This window comes from Ursus maritimus, unplaced genomic scaffold (assembly GCF_017311325.1).
Source record: "Ursus maritimus isolate PB19 unplaced genomic scaffold, ASM1731132v1 scaffold_23, whole genome shotgun sequence".
Taxonomy (NCBI): domain Eukaryota; kingdom Metazoa; phylum Chordata; class Mammalia; order Carnivora; family Ursidae; genus Ursus; species Ursus maritimus.
This window is the reverse complement of record NW_024424786.1, coordinates 6199667-6227043: the sequence shown is the minus strand read 5'-3', so window position 1 is coordinate 6227043 and position 27377 is coordinate 6199667. Positions and strand designations below refer to the sequence as shown.

Below are 27377 nucleotides of genomic sequence, written 5' to 3'. Positions count from 1 at the left end.
CCCCCCCCCCCCCGGTCCGGGCAGGTAGTGGAGCGAGGGCGGGGTGTGGGGGGAGCGGGAGCGCCGGCGGGGCGGGGCGGGGCCGCGGGGGTGGGGCGGGGGCCTGACTGCCGGGCCTGGCGCCGAGCGGCGAGGGACAGAGGCGCGGGAGGCGCGTGGAGCCAGCCGCAGCCGCAGCCGCAGCCGCAGCCCGAGCCCGCGCCCGCGCCCGCGCCGCCATGCCCTTGGCCTTCTGCGGCAGCGAGAACCACTCGGCCGCCTACCGGGTGGACCAGGGCGTCCTCAACAACGGTTGCTTCGTGGACGCGCTCAACGTGGTGCCGCACGTCTTCCTGCTCTTCATCACTTTCCCCATCCTCTTCATCGGTGAGCGCGCCGGGAGCGGGGGAGGAGGGGAGGGCACAGGCGGGGAGGGAGGAGGAAGAGGAGGCGCCGCGCGCCGCCCTGCTCGCTGTCCCCCTCCGGCCCCGCGACCGCCGCTCGCCTCCCTCCCGGGGTCCCCTGCTCTGTGTTCTACCCCGCGGTCCCCGCACTCGCACCCCCGCCCATCCCCTCACCCCGAGGTGCCCCCGAACCCACACCAAACACAGCGGACGCTCCGGACCCAGGGAACCCGCAAGTTTTCTACCGCAGAGCCAAAGCTGAAATGGAGAACCGGAAAAGGGCAGGTTTCTGCAGGCGCTGGAAAGGTCGGGAGGGTCTCGGGCTGTACCCCCAGGAGTGCTGTGTAGGGAGCCAGGACACCCTTCCCCCAAGGCACCCTTCCTGTCAGCAGAAGCTGGGCCCAGGAGGAGCGCAGCCTGGCCTCAGAAGCCGGGACAGAGGCCCCGTGCACCCCTGTGTTTCCCGGGGCTGAGCCAGACAATGGTCAGTAGCTCCTCACGTCCCGCGCGCCCTGGGCGAGGAGAGGCGGGAACTAGGGCCTTGGTCCCCTTCCTCTGCTACCCCACCTGGGTCAGCGTCCCCGCCTGAAAGCCGTCTGCAAAGTTGGGCACCCCTGTCAGGACCATCCGACATGCCTCTTCCCTGGGGTCCCCTCATCTGTCTTTCAGACCTTGCGTCTTCCAAGCTGGCTAGAGCTCTGTCAACTCATAGGGTGGTCCCTGGCTCTGCAAAACTTGTTAATTCACTCTAATTAAGAAAAAAAACAACAACAGATTTTAAAATTCTTATTCAGCTTTTGGGAAGAAAGGAAAGATTGTCACAAAATTAAAAGGGGAAGGACGCTGCCCAGGCAGAGATGCTAGTAGTTACTGGCAAGGATAAACAATTAGAAATTGGGAGGAAGCCTGTGTAACTTATGCTTATATGTGTATCAAAAATTGTACCAATATTTCCACTTCTGTTCTCAAACAAATGGTTTACTCACACGATAATTTGTTGCACGAGAGGTCTGCGTAGAAAGTGAGTACTTGCGTAGGTGGGCCTGGATGGTTCCAGGCTTCAAGCTTGGACACTTGGGTCGCAGGCACCAGACCCAGGAGTTCTCATGCACAGGCGTACAAATGGCTACACTCCCCACGGTGGACCCTATACCTAAGCACCCTCCTGGGGTTCATGCACCCCTTCCTGGAGAGCCAAGCATCCCCCTCTTCCTGTGTCTCGTTGCAGGATGGGGCAGCCAAAGCTCCAAGGTGCACATTCACCACAGCACGTGGCTCCACTTCCCTGGGCACAACCTGCGCTGGATCCTGACCTTCATGCTGCTCTTTGTCCTGGTGTGTGAAATCGCCGAGGGCATCCTGTCTGATGGGTGAGTGCCTCAGGAGGGTCGGTCGACCCCAGGGTGCTTCCTGGAAGGCCAGGGGAGACCCCAGCTCACCTGCGTTCCACGAAGCAGTAATGTTTGCTCGTAAATCCAGCAACTGTTGACCCAGCATGTCCCGTGTGCCAGGCTGTCTGTGCTCGGTGCTGGACGCAGGTGAGACCCGGGCCCTGGCCTCAGTGCAGCAGGGCAGAGGGAATACGGATCTCATGCCAAGACCCAGTGAAACAATCCTAGAACTTCTTAGGGTGCCCCAGCTCCGGGAGTTACCTTCTTGGAAAGAATAAAAACCACTCTTGCTTAAGACCTTTCCTTGGTTCCCAGTTGTTTTCAGGGTCCCAGGTACTCAGCCTGGCATCTGGGGTCCTCACAGTCAGCCCCCCCCCCCACCGTCTCTAGCCTCATTGCCAAGGCCTCCCCTCACCCATCTTTCCTCTGGGCCTCACAGCACACTTTTCACACCCCTGCCACCGCACACATCATACCGTATTTAAAGTTTACGTTTATTTACAAAACTCTCTCCCCCTGAGTGAGAAAGGCCTCAGAGTTGGGTTTTATTCATCTTTGTCTTTATAGCACAAGGCACACAACAAAGCTCCATAGACATTTATTGGCTCTGTAAGAGCATACGTGAAATAATGGTCCAAGCAAGAACTCTGGTGGGGGGAGATAGGAAGGCAGGGCTGGCCAAGCTTCATGGTTGAGGGGGCTTCTGAGCTGAGTCTGGATGGATGACAAGGGTTCTGACAGCAGAGGAGGTGTCCAGAGAGGGAGGGCCAGGAAGGCAGGAGGGAGGAGGAATAAAGGCACGGGAAGGAAAGCAGGTTGGAGTGGGGACGGTTCCTGGGGGCTAGAGCATGAAACACATGCAGGGGAGTGATGGGGGACCTGTAGATGGGGTTGGGGGCATCTCTAGAAGGGCTTCGAATGCCAGGCTGTGTCTGGGTTGGATTTTGTCCGCAGTTTGGAACAGAAGAGACCCATGGTCTGTGCAGCATGACGGGGTGTCCAGGGCAGGCTGGAGGCAGGCAGAGGCAGGAGGTAGAAACAGCACTTAGGAGCTGATTGCAGTAGTCTAGGTGAGAGATAACTGCAGCCGGAAACGACGTGTCAGCAGTGGAGGTGCGGAGGACGAGGAGACAAAGCCGCCATCTCACGGAGGAAGGCTCAGTGACTGCCTGGGTGAGGGGGTGGGGAGGGTGGAGGGCATTTGGCTAACATATCCGAGATCCAGCCACTCTGAGCAGGAATCAGACTATGCCCAGATTCCACTCCCGCCAGCTGGCCAGAGGGGGATGGGATCCCCCCCGCCCACACACACTACCTCAGCCTCCCACCGCCAGTGTCCCTGCTTGCTGCTCCAGCAGTAATCTCTGCAACAACTGCTTGCTTGGGGCTCCTGCTGCTTATCCAAGTCCCCCAGACCAGCAAGAAAACCAGAGTGCATGCCGCCACATAACAGCAGGTGACAAGTCCACCTCCCACCCCCATCTGGACACCCCTTCCCTAAAGCAGCACAAACGCTCAAAAGGGAAAGGGTGTCTAGGAGTCCTTAGGCCAGAAATTCTCCCTGAGTTAGAATTAGTGGGGTGGCAGAGAGGAAAACACCCTGCCGTGGAGAAGGTAGAGCTGGCTCATCTGCTGGGCTTCTGCTGCCTACCAGCTCTAGGACTTTGGACCAGCCACTCAGGCTTTTTGGGCCTTACTTTCTCTACCTGTGAAGTGATCTCATCATCATCCGTGCCTTGCCCGCTTCACAGGGCCATGGAGGATGAAATTAGAGCACAGACGGGGTGCAGAAAAAGAATGGCAGAGCCCTGGGCAGATAGAACATTCCCAGAACGTGGGAGACTGGAATGAATCAGGTCAGGGACTCCCTCCTGGGGAGGGGGCTGCAACTGTATCCCATATCTCCCCCAGCTCAGTGCCGACTGCAATTTCCTCCCCAGCAGGGAGGTTGGCTCTTGAACTGGACACTTGTCACCTGGTCTTTGTTGGCCTCCATCTGCAGGGACACACCCCTGGGCAGGCAAGAATGAAGAAAGGGCATAGGAAGGGAGCAGACAGGAAGAGAAGGCACCTGCCCTTTGGCACCCCCAGCCCTCCCTGGCCTGGGTGCGCAGACCTACTTGGAAGTGTAAGGGCAGGAGGCAGTGGGGGCTAGTTAAAGCAGTGGTCTTCAAACTCTAGCCTGGTTTAGGATAAGCCTCATTTAGTGATTAAGGCATCTTAAAATTTATAGGTTTCCTCTCTTCCTTTGGGTATTATTTTTGTGTGATGCTCTGAATTTAGAACAACCAAAGCAGTACAAGTTAGAGAGGAAACACTGTTTTTAGCAATGTAACTAGAATGTTTTCCTAGATCACCATACACTGGAAAAAGCCCGTACCTAAAACTTTTACCTAATATCTAACCTAATTTAGTGCATATTATTCCGTAAAACATCTGAGGTCTATTTTGTTAAGTCATGTCATGAAATATTTATTTCAATTCTGGTTATTCTTCATCTTATTTAATTATATCAAATGTTTATCATTTCTACCTCCTATTGCAAAACATGAATTTATTCAGACTTATGATATAATATTTAAGATGTCACTTAAAAATGTGTGAGGGAGTATAGAGTTTTTAAAAAACTTACTTCAAGGAGTACAAAGACAGGAGTTTTGAAGACCCCCACACAGGGTGTTGGCTGCTCCCAGTGACCCCCACTAGTGACTGATTGCCTTGCACCTCCTGTATAAGTCTTTTGCTGAGAATATCCACCAATTAAGGTTCAAAGAATATCATCATTTACGGTCTCATTTAACAAGAAATTTAGAGGTTGCCTCTCTAGTTGGTTTGGGGACTTAGTGATGTCATCAGGGACCCAGCCTCTTCCCATCTTTCTGTGTGTCTGCCGTATCTTTCCCCATGGTTGCAAGATGGCTGCCTAGCTCCAGGTATCACTTAGGAAGGAAGGCAAGGGCAAAGAAGACATGCTCCCACATGCCTCTTCTTTATGCAGGATATCATCCTCTGCAGGCTTTCCTTTGCATCTCATTGGCCAGAATTGAATTATATGGGCACCCTTAGATCAGTCACTGGCAAAGGGGTGTGGAATTGCACGGCTGCTTGAACCAATCACCATCATTCCCTAGGGCTGGGCACATTGCTGCTAGAACAAACTTATTCTCTTAGCAAATCAGAAGGGGAACATGTTATCTGATAAACAGCCCGTAATGCCTCTACACCTATATGCTAGGGCCCCCACATGGCTCTCCCCATGTCCTCCCTCCTTCTCTGTTGAACTTTTGTTCACCTTTCAAAGTCCGGCCTGGTGCCACCTCCCCTGTGCAGTTTTCCTTAGTTGCCTACCTGCTCCTTGTGCTCCCAGCCTTCGGTCCATCTGCAATATCACCTCCTTTGAAGCCTAGTTAGACAGTTAGCTCAAGCATGGCTGCCCCTCCTTACTGCCAGCTCCTTGAGGGACGCCCCAGGGCAGGGATGCTTGGCATGCTGGATAGAAGGAGCGATGCAAGCAAGGACATCCCTGAGGCGGGAGATTGGAGGGGGGCCTTCTGCGAATGGAGGGGGTCCCAAAATGGCTTCAGCAGGAAGAGAAGGCTGGGCAGTGCTGAAAAAGTGGTTTGAGGCCATATCACCTGGACCTTTGGTCCCAGTCCGAGCAATGTGAGTTTTGTTTTCTGTAGGAAACTATAAATGAGGAGACTAAGAGTACCAACTTCATGGGATTTCATGAAGATTAAGTGAGTTCCTATATATCACGTGCTTAGAACAGTGCCTGGCACAGGGTAAATGCTCAATAAATATTGATTACCAGTGTTGTCATTACACCACCTGGGGCCAGGTGCCAGGGCTGACTTACACTGCTCATGGGAAGTGAGGCTGTCACTGAGAGAGTTGTGGTGGGTAGGCCCCTGTACTGCCCAAGGGACCCCAGGGACAGAAACCCAGCGGTGTTCACTCCCAGAGAGGTGGTCCCAGGGTGGAGGCTCTGCAGCTGAGACTGCCAAGGCCGGTTTCCCCATGTCGCGTTCTGTAAGCACAGACCCAGAAGAGAAGGCCGTGAGTTCCAAAGTCTGGACACTGAGCCCACATAGCATCATCGTGTGGACTCCTGGACCCCTAACTAGTGGGCATGCTTGCGGTATGTTGTGCATGTGATCCAGAGGCCCTACTGTGTGCTGAGCCCTACGCACGGGGCCTGGGCTGTTCTGTTAGGGGACTTGGCACATCTACCTCCAATCTCTCTCTCTTTCTCTCTCCCTCTCCCCCATCTCAGGGTGACCGAATCCCGCCATCTCCACCTGTACATGCCAGCTGGGATGGCGTTCATGGCCGCTGTCACCTCTGTGGTCTACTATCACAACATCGAGACCTCCAACTTCCCCAAGCTGCTGATAGGTAGGGGCGTGGGAGGGGTAGGAGAGGGATAGTTACCCTCATTCATTCCTCCAGATAAGGTTTACTGAGCATTTACTGTGTTCCAGACACTGTTCTAGGTAGCTAGAGGTTCAGAAGTGGGGAAGAAAAAAATCCCTGCCTTCTGGTGGGAGAACACCAGCAAGCAAAGACAGTGAATAAACAAATAGGTAGAAAAGATGTTATAAAGAAAATAAAGCCGGTCAAGGCTTTGAGAGTGATGGCAAAGTCGCTATCTATAGAGGGTGGTCAGGAAGATCTCAGAGTGAGCGTGCGTTTATTTCAGTGAAGAATTTTCCATGCTTTGGAACAGCAAGTGCAAAGGCCTTCTGGTAGGAACGAATTTGGCAAATAGGCCAGTGTGGGCAAAGCCAAGAAAGGGGAAGAATGGTAGGAGATGAAGTCAGGAGCCAGCAGAGGAACAGGGAAGATGCCTAGGCTTTGGGTGTGAGTGCCTGGGCAGAGGGTGGTAGTAATAATGGACATGGCAAAGGAGCATGGGTCGGGATTTGGGGAGTTGGCGGTGGGGAGGTGGGTTGGGACATGTGGAATTTGAGACAACCAACTCAAGTGTCAAGTGGGCAGTTAGAGAAATGAGTCAGGCACATGGGGGAGGTCAGGACTGGAGACAGACATTCAGAGGTCAGGGGCTTATAGGTGGCATCGAAAGCTTGAGCCTGGCTGAGGTCGCCTGGAGAGAGAAGAGAAAGACCCCAGGACTAGAGCCTGTAATTTGTGAGCATTTAGAAAGATTCAAAAAGGAGTGGCTACTTAGACCTCCTGACCCTGTGTGGCTGGGGTCCAGGCAGAAACACCAGCAATGAACGTTGATGTTTACTGAGCACGTAGTGTGTGCCAGGCGTGGTGCTAAGCTCCTCGCGTGCACTATCTCCCTGGATCTCCACAATCTCCACATTGGGACCATTGCTATCCCCATCCTACAGATGTGGACACTGAACTCAGAGAGGTCATAAAGAACAACAGCAAGCATCCGTTTAACACTTGCTATGTGTCAGGCATGCCCCTAAGCATTTTACACATATTAACTCCTTTAATCCTTACAACAACATTATGAGTTCGATATCACACCTATGTCCTTTACACAATAGGAAACTAAGACCCAGAGGGTAAGTGTTTTACACTAGTCTCCCCAACTAGTCAAGGGACAGAGCCAGGTTTAGATCCCAGGAGTCTGGCACCCAAGCAGGCTCTTAACCGCTTCTGAGACTGTGCGTCTAAGGGTCTTCAGACTGCTTGGGCCAAAGGTCTAAATCTGGAGGTCTGCCTCTGTGTTTGGCTCCGTCTGCGTGTCTAAGGTCAGGGCTGTACTTCTGGCTGTCGGGCTGTGGTCAGACTGTGTATCATTAAGTCAGGCTATGATTTTTAGGAGTCACAACATCTAATTGACGTCTGGAGTCTGGAATACTGTGCTAAGCCAGAGACAGCTCGGTGTCGTGAGCAGGCGGAAGGGATTTGGGTGAAGCGATGAGAGTGTGGCTGGGGAACTAGGGAGCAGCAAGTTGAGAGAGAGAAAGGATTGGTGCAGACATCAGAGAGCCTCCCTCTCCTGAAATTTCTGCAGCAGCTCCTCCTGTACAGAGAACCCCTATGAACCCCAGGACCTGGCTGACCAGTGCCCCTAGAAACATCCTGTCTGGGCATCTGGCACGTTCATTTTCTCATTCTCCGGAAAGCACGTAATGTTCTTTCTTTAAAGCACAAATTACCACCCACAGATGGACCATTCTTTCTCCAAAGAATAAGGACTAACTCCCTCCATTCCCCTTTGTTAGAGCTTTGCTCTGCAGAGCCAGAAATTCTGGAACAGGTAAAAGCAGAGACGATGCACCCTATGAACTGAAGGGATTGAGGGCCGTGGGTATTGGGGGACTGCTGGCCCTCTGAGAAGACTCCTGTCTGGTCACAGGGCCAGAGTCCTGGAGAAAGGTGAACCCTGATGTGGCTTACATTGTCCCACAAAATAACCTTGGTCCCGAGGCCCCAGAAGAGATCAAGGAAATGTTCTGTGAAGAAGTCACATTTGAGCTGGGAACTGAAGGATAGGTAAGAGGAACTACCGAGAGAAGGGAGAAGAGAATGTTGCAGGTAGAAGGAACAGCATGCACAAAGGCCCTCAGGCAGGAGAAGCATGTTAGGAAATCTGGAAGAAAACCAGGGGCTGGAATGCAGAGAGCAGAAGAGGGCTGAACTTTGAAACCTGGAGTGGCAGACGGGGACCGTACCAGTCAGAGCCCCAACGGCCACACCATAAGCACTGATTTTTATCCCATGGGCTTTGAGGATTAGGGTGTTTGTGTGTGTGTGTGTGTGTGTGTGTGTGTGTGTGACTTATACATAACATAAAATGTACCATTTTAACCACTTTTAAATGCACAGTTCAGTGCCATTAAATACATTCACATTTTTGTGCAACCATAACCACCATCCTTCCAAACTACCCATCTCCAAAACTTGTCATCTTCCCAGACTGAAACTCTGTGTCCGCCAAACAATAACTCCTTGTTCTCCTCTCTCCCCTCAACCCCTAAAAACTACCATTCTACTTCCTGTCTCTATGAGCGCGACTACTCTAGGTGCCTTATATAAACGAAATCATACACTATTTTGTCCTTTTGTCACTGGCTTATTTCACTTAATCTGGTGCCCTTGAGGGTCCCCCGTGTTGTAGCATGTGTGAGAACATCCTCTCTTTTTAAGGCTGAGTACTATTCCATTGTATGGCTCTACTGCATTTCGCTTATCCATTCATCCATCAGTGGTCCCGTGGGTTTCTTCCGCCTTTTGGCTCTTGTGAATAATGCTGTAAGAACATGGGTGCATGAGAATATATTTGATCAGATTTATTGCTTTATAGAGGCTAGACTGGAGGCGGGCAAGAGGGAAAGTGGGGAAACCATGGGAAGCCTCTCAAGGGGAGATAAGATGACGGCCCCCCAAGAGATAGGATGGTGACCCAGCCGGCCCAGGTGTTTAGGAGGTAAAGGAGACAGAACTCGGTAATAGGTGGGTTGTGGGGAAGGGAAAGCACGACACAGGGGTAAGAGGAATTCAGAGCCTGAACCTCACCAGCAGCCCCTGTGTCATACCACCATGCGTTTCTGCCTTTCTCTCAGTCAAGCGCTAAGCTTTGGTTGAGGGCTGCTATGTCTGGCAGTGGGGAAATGACCCTGGGGCTCAGTCTTGGGTCTACCACTAACTCCCTGCGTGACCTTGGACATGACACTCGGCCTCTGTGTGCCTCAGTTTCTCTATCTGGACAGGAATAGTAAGTCCCTGCCTATGTCACAAGGTTGTTATAAAGAGCAAATCAAGCCACATCTGTTAGGACTCTTGTAAGGTATATTATCAAGTCTGGGCCCCCGTAGGTGACCCTCATGAAGGGCCAAAGAGGTGGACGCTTGGGTTCTGTCGGGCAGTGTAGGCATGGAGGCAGCGTGCTGGCCTCCAGCTGTGTGATCCTTGTGACCTGGGGACCAGACCAAGCTTGAGGAGATTATCGTCCCAGTCCTGAGCCAGAGGCAGGCAGACCCTTCTGCCCTCTATCCTAATGCCCTCACCCAGGGACCTGAGAGAGGGCATTCGTCCCTCCCTGGGCAAGTGCACCATCTTGGCCTAGTTCCTAGCCCAGACCGAGCCTGGGGCAGACCCCAGCTTTGGTCTCCAAGAGATGCCCTGGCATTCATGTGACCAGGCCCACCTGGGGATGGAGGACAGGGTGAAGGTGTCTCCTTCTCTATGGTCCCACTAAAGAGGAGCTCTAGGGAATTTAGGCTGACCTTGTCTGCATATGGCTCTAGGGAGCCAGGGGGAAGGAGCCCCCCTCGCTAAAACGTCTCCTAAAGGGGGACTAGTTATTGCTGCTTTCTCTTGCTGCCAGCTAGCAGTGGTTATTAGCAGGTGGTGGTGGTGAGAATTTAGAGATTAGCTTCTGACATTTATGGTCCCGGGTCTGAAATCTGGAGATGATAGCAGTATTAACAGCTAATGTGTAAAGAGCACCTACTGTGTGCCAGACCTACTGTGCCAAATGCTTTCCCTACATTGCTCACAACAACCTTGGAGGAAGTGCTGTTTTTATCTCCATTTTATGGGTGAAGAGACTGAGGCCCAGATGGGTTAAATGACTACCAGCAGTCACATAGCTGTAAAAGCACAGGGTCTGAGCCCAGATATATCCGGCCGCAGGGCCCTGCCCTAACCGCTGTACTCACTGCCTCACCAAACTGTGCCTTACCTGTCTGTATCCCCCAGCCCCCCAGGCTCCACGAGGAGCATCATTGTGCTGTCGTGGGCTCGACTGGGCGCACCCAAGCTTGCAGTGAGCTTGGGCAGGTCACATCCTCTTTGGGGCCCCGGTTGTCTCATCTATAAAATGAAAGAGCAGATTGAAGAACCTTTAAGATCTTCCCAGCTTGGAAATCCCACAATCAAACCGTTATGGGATGGAGCCTCCGGACATGGGCTCCCGTCAGGCTGGCCCAGTTCCGCCACTTTACCGATCCGTTACCCAAGCCTGGCTTCCTTCGTCTCTTCAGTCAGGTGGTGGCAGTTCTCCCCTCACAAGGTGATTGTAAGGAATAAGTGAGATAATACTTAAAGTGCTTACTTGGCACAGCGCCCACAACTTAGTTCAACTGAAAAAATAATTTGTTAATTACTGTAAGGGGAAATTTGGCTGACCAGCTTGACTTACAAGATTATGAATGTTTCGCACATACCCATCATGAACGTTTCAATGTACGTACACCATCTCAAAATTACACACCTACAGATTCACACACAGTCCTTTACTCAGCAATGTGCACTCACACCCATCACGTTGGCTCGTTCACTCACACACACGCCTCCTCCCTGACACACTTCTTTTCTCCCCTTCTCTCCCACACCCTTGCACACACATGAGTGCATACGCGTGCGAACCCACACACACGTGCTCTCGCCTGCAGCCCTGCTAGTCTACTGGACCCTGGCCTTCATCACCAAGACCATCAAGTTCGTCAAGTTCTATGACCACTCCATCGGCTTCTCACAGCTGCGCTTCTGCCTCACGGGGCTGCTGGTGATCCTCTACGGACTGCTGCTGCTCGTGGAGGTCAATGTCATCAGGGTGAGGGTAAGCAGGCCACTCCTGGGCCACCCCAGCACCCACCTCTGGACACACCTGGGCCAGGGTGGGGCTTCCGATCAGTGTCCTGCCCCTGGGTGTGGGCCCCACCCCACTACTCAGCCGAGCCCTAGAAGGAGTCAGACTCTCTCTGCTGCCCCCAAAGGGGAATGGAGACCAGTGGGAGAGGTTCAAGAGGAACGTTCCATCTGGTCCAGCTGCCCTCTCCCCCAAGCTCCCAGAGGGAATGGAAGTGATAGGAAGTGTTAGCCAAGGTTGAAAGATCAGAGAGGGAAAAGAGCTTCAAGTACTGGCTTCTCTGAGCTCTGTTGTTGTAGTTGTTGTTGTTGTTGTTGTTGTTGTTTTGGGGGAGGGGAGTTATTTTAATGGATTCATATAGTTACTCACATACCTGAATGAGTAAATGTGGCTGCACACGTGTCTTTTGTCTTGTTTCATTACCATTTTTGCTTGCCCCCTTTCCCTCTCTCCCCTCTCCCTACGCGACGCTTCCCGGACCTTTCCTTCCGCAGGTAACCCGGATTAGCAAACTCGTGTGCCCTTCCACTCTTGGTTTTATTAATAGAATACCATATATTTGTATCTATTTGAGGTTCTTTTTTCTCAACACGTATAAGAGTAAAGCTTTTTCTTTTCAATATTCATTTTATAAAAATAGGATCATATTATACACAGTTTTCTGCATCTTGTTTTTCTCACCCACCAGATCTCTCTTGGGACCCCCTCCAAGTCTGGTATGGCTAATTTAGTTTTCTCAATGGCTGCATAATATTCCGTCATGTAGATGAGCAGTAATTTCTTCAGCCATTACCCAATCGATGGCCCTTCACTTCATTGCCAAGTTTCTGCCTTCCCAAATAATGGTGTATTAAACAGACTTATATCTTTATGTATCGCTGCTTTTATTTCTGTGGGAGAGAGTCCAAGGAGTGGAGCTGCTAGTTCAAAGGGTCTGTGTATTTTAAATTTCAATCAGTATTGCAGATTGCCTTCCAGAAAGACTATAATCTACCAGTAAGGCATCAGAAAATCCTCTTCCTGCCCCCAACGAGCAATGGGGCCAGCCCCATTGGGGTGATGAGTGTGAAGTGCTCGTTACTTGAATTTGCATTTCGCTGGCACCCCTGTTTTAGTTGGTGATGTACAGGGTACAAAGGCCAACTACATTCCCTGCCTCCACTGACCCTCACAGCACCCCTGGGATGCGACTACCACCCACTTTTTAGACAGGGGAACTTTTTAGATGAGAGTTGTCCAAAGACACCTTGCTAGTAAGTGGAAGAGGCAGGATTTGAGCCAAGGTTTGCATGACTCCATGTTCTGCAAACCCAACATGAAACATGGTCATGTCGTTAGGTCTGTGATACATGGGATGGTATACGGGAGATTCTGCTCTTCCCCAATCCAACTTCAACCCAATCCAACCCAGCCAAGGGGATTCACTGTAGACTTCAAGGAAGAGTTATAAGTCAGGAGGCCCTGGCACTGGTAGCCAACAGGTGCAAAGTGATCCTTCTCCTGGGAATAGGCAAGAGATGGCCCCGTATGTTAAAGGACAGGGTCAAGGATGGGATGTCACAACCCCAGATCTTTCTTGGGGCAAAGTGGAGAGGGGTGAGAAGTTGCGTTTACCTGTCCCCAGTGACCTGTGTGTCCCGCAGAGATATATCTTCTTCAAGTCACCAAGGGAGGTGAAGCCCCCTGAGGACCTACAGGACTTGGGGGTGCGCTTCCTGCAGCCCTTCGTGAACCTGCTGTCCAAAGGCACCTACTGGTGGATGAATGCTTTCATCAAGACTGCCCACAAGAAGCCCATTGATCTCCGAGCCATTGGGAAGCTGCCTATTGCCATGAGGGCCCTCACCAACTACCAGCGGCTCTGTGAGGCCTTCGACACCCAAGCGGTCAGTGGGGGCCCTGCCACACCGTCCATTCCCCTCCCTCCAGGTCAGAGTCACAGACAGGGACCTCAGAAGGCATCAGGTCAAACCCCTGGTAGGGATGCCCTAAGTCACACAGTGAACCGGGGACAAGTCCAGTAGTAAAGATTCATAGGGCAGTCACAGCTAGAACAGCCCTTACAATTTAGGTCATCTGAGCTAACACCCTCATTGTCCGGAGGGGGAAACTGAGGCCCTGAGAAAGGAAGTGACCCCACCGAAGTCCCTCATGTCCCATGTTCTTCCTTCTAGAGCTCAGTGACTAGAAAGGTGGGAATTTTCACCCATTTTAAAGGGGGGCATTTAGTGGCCTGATACTTCCAAGAACTCTACAAGCTGAGCCGGGCAGGGGTCTCCCTACCGCACTGCCATGGAAATGGAGGCCCCTGCCCAGAGCCGGGCCACAGCGGTAGGTGGAGAACCAGTCTCCCAGCTCCCAGCCCCGTGTTCCTCCACTGCCTCTGCGCTAGCACAGTGGGGAGACACTGAGGCAGATGCAGCCGCAGGTGGTGACGAATGAGGGTGCCCCATGCCACTTCCTCATTGCAGTGCTGTGCTCATCACATCGTCCTTGACCGGCTATGTGACCTTGATCGAGCACTGGCCTCGGTTTTCCCGTCTGGACCATGTTGGTGTTGATAGGGCCCACCTAACTGTGCACTTGGCGACCCCGTGATTTCTTCCTGGAGTTCACCTGTTTGCAGCAAATGTGGCCACTGGGTTTCCCCAGGCAGCAGGAGCCAGGGACTCCCTGGGAGGCCGGGCCCTGCCGCGAACGGGCCCTCGGCCCTTTCTGACCTGGCCGTGGGCTCTCTCTGGGCAGCAGAAGGACTCGCAGAGCACGCAGGGGGCCCGGGCCATCTGGCAGGCGCTCTGCCACGCCTTCGGGAGACGCCTGGTCCTCAGCAGCACTTTCCGCATCTTGGCCGACCTGCTGGGCTTCGCCGGGCCACTGTGCATCTTCGGCATTGTGGATCACCTTGGGAAGGAGAACCGCGTCTCCCAGCCCAAGGTAGGCCGCCCCAAGGGGAGAGCAGAGCACCCTTTGGGAGATTGTCCCTTGGACATGAGAATGTGCGAGAGGCCAACATGTGTGCACTTTGGCTGCACGGGGTCAGCTCCCCACACTGGCACAAAGCCCTTGGCAGTATCTCCCTCTAGAACCCTCTGCATCCGGTTAGCAGAAATGCCAGGAGGCAAGCTGGTGCCCCAGGAAGATTTATGGTGCCGTGCTCGCCTCACCATGCCGTCACTGCCATAATACCTCTCCCAGGTGTTAGTCATTCAGAAAGTTGTAGGAAGTGCACTTGTTTGCCCAGCGTCTACGGCCTCTCTGACGTGTTGGGTATGTTGGCTTTCGTTTACGTCAATAACCTCTCACGGCTGTCTTCTTCTGTCTGTATATTGTGGCATCCAAGGTTCCACAGGTGAGTCTTGGAGGCTGCTATTGGGGGTGAGGGGGAGGGAAACCTCCATGGGTTTCTCCCCCCAATTCCAGATTTCACTCAAAGACTCCCCTGTTTTATCAGTATGTTAGACTCTCCCATTAAAAATTTTTTGACGAAAGGACTCCATGTCTTAAGTACTTGAAACTCATGGGACTGGATGATATCTAATGGCCTTCGCAGCTTTCAAGGTGCTACAGACCGAAATCTGTTGGACCAAAGAGGCAGGACATCTTTCTGGGGGTTTATTTTCCCTGCTTTGGGCAGTAGCATCCACTCTGGGGTTGGGGGTGGGGTACTGAATTCCTTCATCTGTTTCTTTGCCGCCACTTAGGTTCAGATGGTCACAAAATGGAAAACTTTTCACCTCTAACAAGACTCAGAGTTTTATTTTCCCAGCAGGAATATCATTATAAACTTTTAACCAGAAACAGTCCAAAAATGATGCTGAGAATTGCTAATTAGGGATCTTAATGATTTATGACACTCCCTTGTGTCACACTACTCATCTCATTGGCTCTAAGATCGCCGAGAGCATTTAATCCTCCGGTGGTTTATATTAATTTTTCCCAGGGGTAGAATTAATCCGCTGAGCACTTCTGGTCAGGAATACGAGACATTCGAAGTCTGTCTGATTTATTCAGCAAACACTTATTGAACCCTACTGTGTGCCAGGCCCAGGTTGGCTATGGGAATCGAGAGGCAGTGGTTATGATGGGGCCTATTAACTATAATAACAACCACGCACCGACCACCTAACGCGTGCCTGGCTGCTTGTGGGAGTTACCCATGTGCCGTCTCATTTCTTGCCTAACACAACCTTTTAGGGTAAGTACTTTTTTTTTGGTAATAGCTCTGTTGGGCTATAATTCACATACCATACAACTCCCGAGGTAGATATTTTATCCCCATTTTACAGATGAGGGACTTCAGGCACAGAGAGGTTAAGTAACTTTCCCTAGGGTTTCTCAGCTCCTTTGCGACAGAGTCGGGATCTGAATGCAAGTCTCTTTCACTCCCGAGTGTGGGTGCTTAGGACTGTCATGCTAAATTGACTTACTATCATCAAGTCAGCACCTCTGGCTGCAACGATTGTGAAATCCACTGGAGGAGAGAAATCTAAATAAAAGATTTTTCTACTGTGTGTTCAACACTGCTATTAGGGGGTATATATGGAGAACTGTGGGAAGAGGAAGTGACTAACTCAGCCAGTGGTCATGGACAGCTTCATAAAGGAACAAGTATTTGATTGGGGCCTTGACATAGGAGTAGGAGCTAGCCAGGCTCACATGGGCAGACTTCTAGTTCAACAAGGACGTGAGGACTCTTCTTGCCTATTTAGACCCTGATGGCTTTTGCGGCCTTCTCTGGCTTTTGAGCCTCTGAACTGTACTTGGCCTCAAGAGAGGAAAGGGCGGCTTCTCTTGTCTACAACAGTGTCACCTTCAGTTCTAGTCTGACCTTAGAGGATTCCAGAATATTCTACATTGATAATCCCACGGCAGCAAGAGCCCGGTGCTACTATCAGGAGGGAAGCGACACTGGCCGGAGCCCTTCTCAGCTTGTGCTCACCGTTGTCTTCTTCCTGTGTCTCCCAGAACTCTGGTGGGATTCTCCTAGAGAGAGAACTCTGAGGCAGGATGTGCCGAAGAGGTAGGGAGGACAACACTTGGAGTTGTAGTTCATCTGAACGTCTCTTTTCTCTTTATTTATCTACCAACGCAGGGATTTACTGCCCTCTCATTGGAATGCTCTTGTCCTGGTTCTTTGTCAGTCCATAAATCCCCGAGGCAGATGGCTCTGCCTCAGTGGCAGCAGGCCTTATCAGATTTAATATTTGTTTCCTGCAGCCCAAATGCAATCAGCAAATTACAGACACTGAAACGAGAGGTGAAAGTAAATATAAGTCTCCAGTGTCAGCAACAAAGAATCCTCAATCGTGTGGTTGCCTGGGATATGACTTACTTCTCATTTGGGCTTCTGGCTGCAGAAAATGGGGGAAAGGGGTCATTTACTGAGGTCCTTTGGTTCATCCCCCTGCCTCCCAGCAGCTCTCACCCAGAGAGACGGGTGGTGTTCTGGTCTTTATGAACGGAAGAGGAAGTTCTCCGTGAACAACCCTCTGTGAGAAAGCCCTTCTTTGGGCTCAGGCTCCATCCCTGCGGCTGCAGGCTGCACAGCGGGGCGCCATTGTTTACTTCATTGTCAGGCCCTTCCTGTCCTCTCTTCCCTCTCCAGGACACTAGCAGTTGGCAAGAATCACACTGCCCTTGGCATCCGCGAGGACAAACATTATTTCTTCTTTAATTCCACGCTCCTGTCTCCTCTGTCACTCCCCAGGGAAAGCTGGGACCCAGGCTGGGTGCAGCCCATGACCTTTCTCTCTCCAGCCCCCTCTCCCACCTAACCCCCACCCACAATCTGTCACCTGCCATAGACGCCACTGATCTGGCTGCAGGGCCAGGGACCTGGATTCATAAAAAACTGCCAAGCTCTGCTCTAGGCTGTCAGCTGAGCAGAGAAAGAACAGTATGGGTTTGGTCTGAGGGCCAAAGCTCCCAACAGCCACTAACTTCAGAGGGGAAACGGGTGTGGGTTCGTGAGTGTGTATGTGTTTGTTTCTGAATGAGTTCTCCTGGGAACTGTTTCTAATTCTGTATGTATGTCCTTCTGTTTGTCCTGTGTCTCTTGGTTTATCTTTCTCCATGTGTGTCTATGTCTTCATTTGGGTACGCGTATTTGTAGCTATCACTGTGGGTGACTGCGGAAATTGATATGCATTTCTGTGACTTTGTGATGTCAGTGTGTGGGTTGGTCTCTTCATGACAATGCCCACGCAGCTGCTCTGGCCTGGCATGCCTCCCTTAATCTCACTAGCGCCTCTCCACCCCCAAGACTCAGCTCAGATGTCGCCTCCTCTAGGAAGACTCCCTCTGGTTGGATGAGATGCCCCTCCTCTGTGCTCCCATAATATCCTGGACTTGCACCATCCAACACCCTTGGTCTCTTTCCCAGGTCGACCCTGAGTCCCCTAAGACAGGAACTGCATTATTTGCCCTCCTTGTGCCCAGCACCCAGCTCCATGCCTGACACCCAGGAGACACAGGAGACATGATACTTCAGGGAATCATACAGAAGTTACCACCTGCTGAATGCTTATGCTTACTAGATATTTTTACCTGCATTATTGCACGGAATTCTCGCAACAATTCTCTGGGTAGAAACCCTTCCTGGCCTCATTTTACAGTGAGGAAACTGAGGCTCAGGGAGATTGAGGTACTTACAAAGGACACAGTGGCTCGTATATAACAAGTCAGGACTCAAACTCAGATATGGCTAACCTCTAAGTCCAGGCTCTAAACCACCATGTTAAATGGTTAGAGAAGGATGGGTGGGTACGTTGGTCCATGAGTGATCAAAGATGGTTGTCATCGTTTTTTCCCAGAGCCTTCCAGGGCTAGGACCTATGAGCAATTGGCCTTCTGGCTCCTGCCCAAATAAGAAGCAAAAGCCCACGTGATCCCTGTCCATTAAGCTCTAGAGAACAAGGGAAGGGGGCCTTTCCAGTCATACCTCTGGCCAGGCAGGGGCAATGGGAGTCAAAACAGTAGAGTCAAGAGTCCTAGTTTCTAGTGGGGAAACCCCTGGAAACCAACAGTTTCTTCCCTGAGAGCTTGTGAAAGTGTTAGACTATGGCGTCTGATCTTCTGAAGCGTTTAACTCTCATGTCCAGTTGTAGGTCCTTGGTCTTTTCTCTCCAGCCTTCAAGGTGCTGGGCAGGGTCTGTGCCCTCACACCTATTTAGAGCTTCCCAGGGCCTGCCTTCCTTGGGCAGGACCCCGGGTCTCTTTGGCTAGTCTAGGACCCACTTCTTAATAAAAACTTAGCTCTTCTGGTCTCCATCTCTTTTAAGCTGTCTCTTTGAAGAGAGATCCAATAACGTCCCAATGACTTAGACCTGCAGGGAGATTTTCATTTTAAGAGTCCACAAAGTTCTTGATCCAAAGAAATATAGTTTCTGACCCAATAGCGTGTGTGTTGTTGGGGGAAGGGGCCCAGGTTTTGCCTTTAAAGTTGTCAAAAAGGAATTAGTTGCTTTGCTAAAAATGTACAAATAATGAGCCTATTTAATAAATGCCACCCATACTCTAACCAACATAACGTGATCAGGTGATTCTTCAAGTCCTCATTCTCCAGCCCATGTGTTTTCTGATCATTGTGAGACAGCACACGTGTGGCATTCCACACTGCTCGAGAGCTTTCGTGGTGGTCAGCGTTCCCACGAGCATCAGAATATTCCCAGTCATTCCCTGTGGGTGCGCGTGGACATGGCTTTTCACCTCTCGCCCTGCTGTAACCCAGAGATAGAACACCTTCATTTCCTCATGTTTAAGGATTTCTTGTGGAGTAAATTCCCAGAATGTGCGTTGTTGCTTTAACATAATGGACTCCATTCTCCAGAGCTGGGTCTCTGTCGAAGATGGTAGAACCAAAGAGTTCCAAAGTATGTTAAATAGGACGAGGTCTTCCCAAGCCTTCATCTTTGACCTGGAACCAGCCACGTGGCCTTGGGTCTGTCCCCTACAAACGTGTAGCTGACAATAGGGGTCTCAAGGTCAAGAGGCCGGGTGAGTGTTTTGGGCACGGTGATCTAGGGTAGTGTTTTGGCATCCCACAGGTTCATGTTCCCGTGTTCTGCCTCATCAGCATGCGACCTCGAGCCAGCCATGTAGTCATGCTGACACTCCATTTCCGTGTACATGCAATTAGGGTTATAATGGTATTCGCACTGGTGTATTGTGAGGATGGAGTTCTGCCCCTGAGAAATACTGTGTCCTGCACCTTGCTTCCCTGCCAAGTCAGGTCACAACCCCGGCAGCCTAATTTTAAGGTCCATTTTGCTGCTTCCAACCCACCCTCCCCCGCCACACTTCCTACCTTCTCTCTCTGCCTTTTCCTCTGGTACTTTGACAAATGAGACAGAGTTGGGGACTTCAGGCCTCGGTAGGGTCTTCCTCTACGAGACTTGAATGGTCTCTCTGTGTCTGCTTCCTGCTGCCCCCAAAAGGAAAAGACTCCTGTCCCACAGAGCCAGGGCGAGATAGTTGTAAGTTCCACGAAGCAGTGAGGGCTGGTTGAGAAGGCCCAGTTGAACTAAGAAGCAAGATCTTTCTACTATCAGAAAGCCTTGTATCCATGATCTAGGAATTTCTGACTCTAGGAAAAAGACTCCTCTTGGCGTTCTGACCACGTGGGCCTGATCCTGGCCAGATACGTGCCCTCAGACTCCTTCTCATCACTTTGTTCCCACCACCCTTCACCCTGCAGCTCCCACACCCTGCAAATAGCTTTCAGAGTTCAGGGCAGAGTCTCAGGAAGGGGACAGTGCTGTCTTCATGGAAACATTGATGTGGTTCTGCTGGGGAGCAAAGGACTTAATCAGGATCAAAGTTTTCCTGGGAGCTGTTGATGCTGAATTTGGAAACAGACATGCTGTTGTTTCCTGGTATCTTTAGCAACAGAATCAAAACGTTTGGGTTTTTTTCCCAGTGCTTATCATCTGGGATCTTGCTGGAAGTGTAGCAAGGGGACAATTTAAAAGGAGGTCCCGGCAGCCCACGAGACCGGGGGGCTTCTGAAATCTTCTCAGTCCATCATAGGTGATGAGTTTCCACCTCGCCTGGGAGCACTACAGTTTTCCCACTGGCCTTTTCTCCCCAGAAATTTCTACAGGGCAGGCTGTTGGTGAGTGTCAGACAAAACCCAGCTCATTCCAGGTTTTTTTGTAGCAGGGAACACACATTGTGGGATTTGTTCAAGCAGTTCTGGTTTGGGCTGCTCTGTGATTTGCTCTGTTTATTCTTGCTCCATTCAGAGTGAGCTCCCCTGGGCCTGGTGGCCACACAGCTGAAAGTCATATTTATGGGCACGAGGTTAGAACTGGGCCACACTCTGTTCTGCTAGGTAGGAGGATGAAGAGGGTATAGGCAACCCCCTCCCTGTGGCTAGAAGGATGTTTAGTTGTATTTAGCAGTCTTATTTTGCCCTTATACACAGCTGCACAGGCTTTACAAGCATGGAGGGTCCTATAATAGTGGCCACCGTGACACAGTAACAGGTATTAATGGCGGTCATCTTTCTGACCGTTCTCTTTCCAACAGACGCAGTTTCTCGGGGTTTACTTTGTCTCATCCCAAGAGTTCCTTGCTAATGCCTACGTCCTAGCCGTGCTTCTGTTCCTCGCCCTCCTACTCCAAAGAACATTTCTGCAAGCATCCTACTATGTTGCCATTGAAACTGGAATTAACTTGAGAGGAGCAATACAGGTACTTGGCTAATGATGTTTTCACTTCGCAGTAAAATCCACATTATTCGTCCTCACGGGCACTCAAGAATGATTCTGCGGTGAGTTTATTTTTTTTGTTGCCCTTCAGCAGTGCTTTGGAATAATAACTGTTGACAAAGCAGAGTGTAGGAGAGTGGAAAGTGCCTTGGGCTGGACTCGGGGAGTGTGGGAGGTCCAGCCCTGGTTCTGCCTGGCACTGGCTCTGTGATGTCACCTTCTTGGCCTTGAGTGGGACAGGCATCACGAAGGGCTCACCTCACTCTTTCCTGCTGAATGCACATGCAGACAGAATCCTCCAGATTCTGTTCCAGGGTTCTGCCACCATCTTCTTTGAGTCCAAAAAAAAAAAAAAAAAACAACAACAACAACAACAAAAACTGAGTTTGGCAGATCTCAATAGCCTCGAATATCAATTTGAATTCTTAAATCTTGGGTCCTAACAAGATTTATCTGGCCCACTAAGTCCCTTAGGTCTAGGTTCTTGCTTCTTCCCCCGGTGGCTTCCTTCTCAGTGTGGGTTGAAAGGATGATCAAAATCAGGAAGGATTCAGGGCAGTTTTAAGCAAGGCAGTGATGAGAGCTGTCTAAGCCCTAGTGTTTTCTTTAGAATTTTGGTTCCGCTGTTGGGATGAGGAGACCTGGTGTGATAGTGGTTTAAACAGGATAAAAGTTTGTTTTTCACACTGAGTCAGGGCTGGTATGGCAGCGGCGTGCTCATCAGAGACCTTGGCTCCTTCTGGAATGCTGCTCTCACGTGACTTTTGTCTTATGGTTGAAGGTGGCTATTGGCATTGTCACTATTGGGCTTACACTTAAACCAGCAAGAGCAGAAAGGTGGGGCAACAGCAGGGAATGCTGCCTTCTTTTAAAATCATAATGCGGAAGTTGCACACATTCTCTCTCACCCCATCGATGAGAACTTGGCCACCAGGCCATACCTAGAGAGGCTAGAAAGTGTGGTCTTTATTCTTGACAGCCATATAAGTCCTGCTAGAAATTCTTCTTGTGGAAAGGAGAGAATGGATCCTGGGGGACAACTAGTTGATTCTACCATACCCAGAAATTCCCATGAAGTCAGTAGAACACTTGGCAGTTGTGACTAAACCCAAAGCCACCTCATACTTCAGGACAGAAATGTTCCTCAGAATTATTAACACCAACCAGTCCTTTGGGAGCCAGGATCAGAGGCTTTACAGAAAAGGGCCTGAGAGAAGAAGGGGATGGCCTGGCCTGGGGACCGTGCCAGGGTCCAAACTCTGGTGATCTTAATACAGTCCTTGCGAATGGTGCCCCCTGGAGTTGTGTAGTGCACAACCTGTGCTTCTGTACATGACAACGCTGCCCATCCCCAGTGGTTTTTCACTGAGAAAACAGAGTCATTTCCTCAGGCATGTCATCATATGAGAATGGGGGAAAGAGCCCAGGAAATCTGAGACCCTCTGAGTTTCATAGGGGCTCAGAGCTAGGAGGAACCAAGCTATTCCTCAGTTCAGAAAACCTCTCTGAAAATTCCAGCCTCTGCACAGACCCTTCCATTGACTGGCAGGCCCATACCGCCATAGACGACAGCGAGTTTTGTAGTCAAACAGTTTTGTAATTAAATCTTTCTGTTTGTATGTCATAACTTACACACTGGCCCAGTATTTTCTAATTACACTAAAAGAGCCAAAAATGGGTTTTAAATGTATTAGCGTGTAATTGTTTTTATCAAACTGTCTGAATCCAGGAGAGCTAAATTCATATGCTATGAAAAGAAAATGCTGGCATTAGGGGCACCTGGGTGGCGCAGTCGTTGGGCGTCTGCCTTCGGCTCAGGGCGTGATCCCGGCGTTGTGGGATCGAGCCCCACATCAGGCTCCTCCGCTGGGAGCCTGCTTCTTCCTCTCCCACTCCCCCTGCTCGTGTTCCCTCTCTCACTGCCTGTCTCTCTCTGTCAAATAAATAAATAAAATCTTTAAAAAAAAAAAAAAGAAAATGCTGGCATTAATTATGGAAACAAATTAGAAAAATAAAACTTCTTTTTTTCAGAGATTTACGTAAAATTATAGATATAGGTCCATGTCTTCATGAGTTTGAGAATAACCACAGTTCTTGCATAAGAAGTTATTAAGCAAAATTCTTGTATTAGTTGTATAATTTTTCGATACACCAGCTATTAGTTACATATTTCTGTATATTCTGGTCTTTACTGAATAATGCTTTCTTTGATAGATTATGTTCCTACCTCACTAAAACTAGATTTATTATTATTCTTTCTAGACTGATTTCACGTAACCTAGTTGTACGTAGATCTGTCAAAAAATGTCATTGCCATTATTTTAAATTTTACCCGTGGTGTATACAAACTCACAACAAGACATAGAATAGATTCATGCTTTAAGCAAACCTGACCCACAAAAAAGCCTGGGTTTCACAAAAGATGAATTAAGAGAGCTGGGCATCCACCTTACAACGAATGCACAATAGAATTTCATTTAAGAACAGGCGTCCCTAGGGCATCGAAGATGGGAATGCATTTTTCCTTGTTTAAGAGCACACAGCCTGAAAACTGCCATCTTTCTAGGAGGCATGCTCACTCTGCACAAAGAGCTTTTAGGCTCAGAGCTCTCCCATTACCACGGCTGCTCCCCTTCTGCCCTGGAGAGACAGAGCAAGGTGCTCCAGGTACCCGGCCTCCCAGTGGTGGTGGGGCTGATAGACACTTGTATGTCCTGTCACATAAGACCTTCCCCAGGCTGACCGCCTGTTCTGTTTCAAGGCTCCGTTAAGTCAGGACTTGGTCTCGAAGCATACCCGCCCCCCCGCCCCCCGCTGAAGACAGCCACATGTATACAGACAGCTGCCCCACTTTATCATTTTTATGGCTCGGAAGCGTGTTCTCCACTGGCCTCTGGCTAGTCAAGAATACAACTGGACATGAAGATCTGCTTTTAAGATTTAAGAGCTAATTAAGTCCTGTCCCCAGGGGAGAGGTCTTGCTCTGCTGGGGAAGTAGCTTGCCATGCTGGCGTGGATTCCTCATTTGAATGCTGCCTTTCTGATTTACTTGATCTATAATCAAAGCCTTTACCTCTCTGAGCCTTAGTTACCTCACGTGTGAAATTGGAACACTAATTTTCCAATTGGCCCCCTTACAGAGCTGCTCTGGGGCTCCGTGGAGAAACGTGTGAGAAGGTACTGGTACACTGTGGACACATGGCATCTGGGAGAGGGATTAGGATGATGATGATGACAAATGTGGAACACTCTACTCTCATTTCCAGACCAAGATTTACAACAAAATTATGCACCTGTCCACCTCCAACCTATCCATGGGGGAAATGACAGCCGCGCAGATCTGCAATCTGGTTGCCATCGACACCAACCAGCTCATGTGGTTTTTCTTCCTGTGCCCAAACCTCTGGGCTATGCCAGTCCAGGTAAGGGATGCGTGTCTGCGGTGGGGGTGGAGGGCACGACGTCGGAATCTTCTGGTACATGCCCAGTGACTAGGAGCTCACCATCTTCCATTCCATGTTTGCCTGCACCTTCCACCCTTTTGGGGTCTCCATAAGGTGTACCCCTGGCTCCCTGTACGGTCTCATGCTCGGCAAGTGGTCTAGCCATCTCTCTTGTCATTAAGGTTTTTAAAAAGCAGTCAACTTTTAAAAATTATAGAATAATCATATGTGGAACACTTTTGCAGACCTTAAAAGTTATGTTGCAGCAAAGTACTTAATTACATTGAAAAACTTCATGATGTATATTTAAGCCAAAAAAGTTACAAAATAGTATATGCAGTGAGCTTCGCACTGAATTGGAAAGTATGTGTATATACATATTTGCACAGATACACACAGAAAAAAGAACTAGAAGGCCACATGGTGGGATTACAGTAGTTTTTAATTTCTTTATGCATTTCTAAGTTCTCCAATAAGTGTGTATTATTTTTGAAAATCAAAACCATGATTTTTTCTAAAGCCAGACAACCTTTGGGGCTGGCTCTGAAGGAGGTGCATTCTCCCCCAACGATAGTAGAATCCTCAGCATGGCTTACCTGACCCTTGGTCTGGCCTCAGTTTCCTCATCTATGAAATGGACATGATTCCTACCCTCTGGAGTTGCTATGATGATTCAATTAGATGACGTAAGTAAAGCACCAAGCAGAGTGCCTGGCACAGAGTAGTGACTAAGTAAATATCAGATCCCTCGAAACTGCACACTTTGGGGTGAGTGAGGACTTTATCATTCCAGAATCCATTGTTCCTTGGGTTGCAAATTCCATAAGTCCCTTAATCTCAACTGATTTCTATTGGTCCTTCTTATCCATAAAGCTTATATTTGAAAGATATTAAAGGAAAATAGAAGGAGAGGCTTGCACAGGGAGTCAGCTAGGCATCTTGATGGGGAGGTAGGGCAGGGAATCTGATGGTCCTTTTTATGGGGACAGCCCTATATGCCCGTCCCTATTACCACTTACCCACGCCTAGACCCCTGTCCACCCCTCTTCTCTGCCAAAATGGATCAGTGACTATAGAAGCTATAGAAGGGCCTAGAGAGTTCATCTAATACAGTTACCAGCCTTTTATCCACAAGAACAGTTTCTGTTGTGTCCCCTTAAACCACCTCCTTTGAAAGAGTTTGTCCACCAAACCTACCGTATTGTCATCATTACTATTACTTATAATGTTTATGGCACACACATCATTGCTAACAATACTGACTAATAAAAACTAAGAACCCTTGCCCCAGCCTCTCTCGCTTGTGCAGTTAGCCCTCCCAACACCGGGGTGTGGTGGTTTTGTCTCCACGAATCACTTACCTTTGCTTATTTATCATGAAGTATCATTTGGCTTTCCATTTTTAATTCCTGAAACACTGTACCCTTGCCACTGAGAAGAGCTTTCAGCAACCCTCAAGACCCAACCTTACCACCCAGAGCTGACCCAGTGCCTTCGACCTAGTCAGGATGCTCTGTGCAGCCCGGCCGGCCACAGGCCATGCGGCTTTCGAGAATACTGAAACCAGCTCAGGAGCTCCACTGCTTTAGCCCCAAGGTGCTCCTTCATGTCTAATCTCTCTCTTTTTTTGGTCACATATACTTTTTAAAATAACAGCTTCATTAAGATACAATTCACCCATTTAAAGTGCGCAATTCAGTGGGTTTTAGCATATTCGGAGCTGTGTGACCATCATCACAATTTTAGGACACTTGAATCACCCCAAAAGGAAACCTGTGCCATTGGCAGTCACTCCCCATCCCCTCCTGCAGCCCTAGGCAACCTCTGATTTACACATACTTTTGAAAATCTAATGAAACCTTCTCAGAAAACCAATGTGCATGCACACATTTGCCTACCATTTCAGGGGCTTTGCTGGCCCCCTGAAGCTTATGAACGCCGTGTGAAGGAACCTGGCAAGAGTGGGGACTTCTTTGATTCCTCATCCCGCAGGCACTGGAGGCCTGGAGAGGGTGGGCCGCACAGTGAGCTGGTAGCAGCCCTATTCGAAGATATCTCCTTTCTGTGGTTCCCTAGTGACAGAGTTCCCACAAGGCCTGTTTGTTTGTTTGTTTGTTTGTTTGTTTGTTTGTTTGTAAAAAGAGGGTTACCAACCTGGTCTTGATCTCTAATTATGTGCCAGGTGTTATTCTAATATATATGCTTATCATATATATTCATTTAATTTTCATAGCAGTCCTGCTCAGTGGGCATTAAAATCCCCATTATAGGGGCGCCTGGGTGGCTCAGTCGCTTGAGCCTCTGCCTTTGGCTCGGGTCATGGTCCCAGGGTCCTGGGATCGAGTCCCGTGTCGGGCTCCCCACTCGGTGGGCAGTCTGCTTCTCCTTCTGCTCCTCCCCCCCACTCATGTGTGCTCTCTCTCTCTAAAAAAAAAAAAAAATCACCATTTTAAGGATGAAGAAGCTGAAACTCAAAGAGGTTGAGTGACTTGCCTAAGATTGCACAGCTAAGTGCTGGGACTGCATTCAAACTCAGGCCTGCAGACCCCAGGGACTACGATCTCCCCACTACTATATTAGATCACTTTCCTAACTTGCAAATAGGGGCTACAATAGCCCTTGGATTCCCCACACTTGCTTTGCATACTCAGAATCCCTGATTTCTGGTCTATTCTTCCTGGGGGAGGCGGGGGTCTCCTCAGACCCCTGCAGATTAGAGGACTGGACAGAAGAATTTGGGGAGCGTGACAAGGGGTGGGCGGAAGGTGAGAAGGAGCCCGGCAGAAGCAGCAGCTATGTCTCCAGGTCCTGGTCCAGCAGCTGCCAGCGCTTGGAGGTGCTGGGGATTCGGGCACCGACCCCCAGCAGGT

General features: G+C 50.0%; 1 protein-coding gene across 5 annotated transcripts in view; it reads left to right on the top strand.

Moving 5' to 3' along the window:
* Positions 1-218: 218 nt before the first annotated feature.
* ABCC8 (ATP binding cassette subfamily C member 8) overlaps positions 219-27377 on the top strand; it is a 73261-nt gene continuing 46102 nt past the window's right edge. For 3 of the 5 annotated variants that reach the window (XM_040638866.1, XM_040638865.1, XM_040638864.1), the window contains exons 1-8: positions 219-366; positions 1612-1753; positions 6051-6172; positions 11158-11324; positions 12998-13240; positions 14100-14288; positions 20883-21047; positions 24331-24486. In XM_040638866.1, coding sequence (XP_040494800.1) covers positions 219-366; positions 1612-1753; positions 6051-6172; positions 11158-11324; positions 12998-13240; positions 14100-14288; positions 20883-21047; positions 24331-24486 — 1332 coding nt within the window. The remainder of the gene's footprint in view (positions 367-1611; positions 1754-6050; positions 6173-11157; positions 11325-12997; positions 13241-14099; positions 14289-20882; positions 21048-24330; positions 24487-27377) is intronic. The other 2 variants (XM_040638869.1, XM_040638868.1) reach the window with 1 other exon arrangement.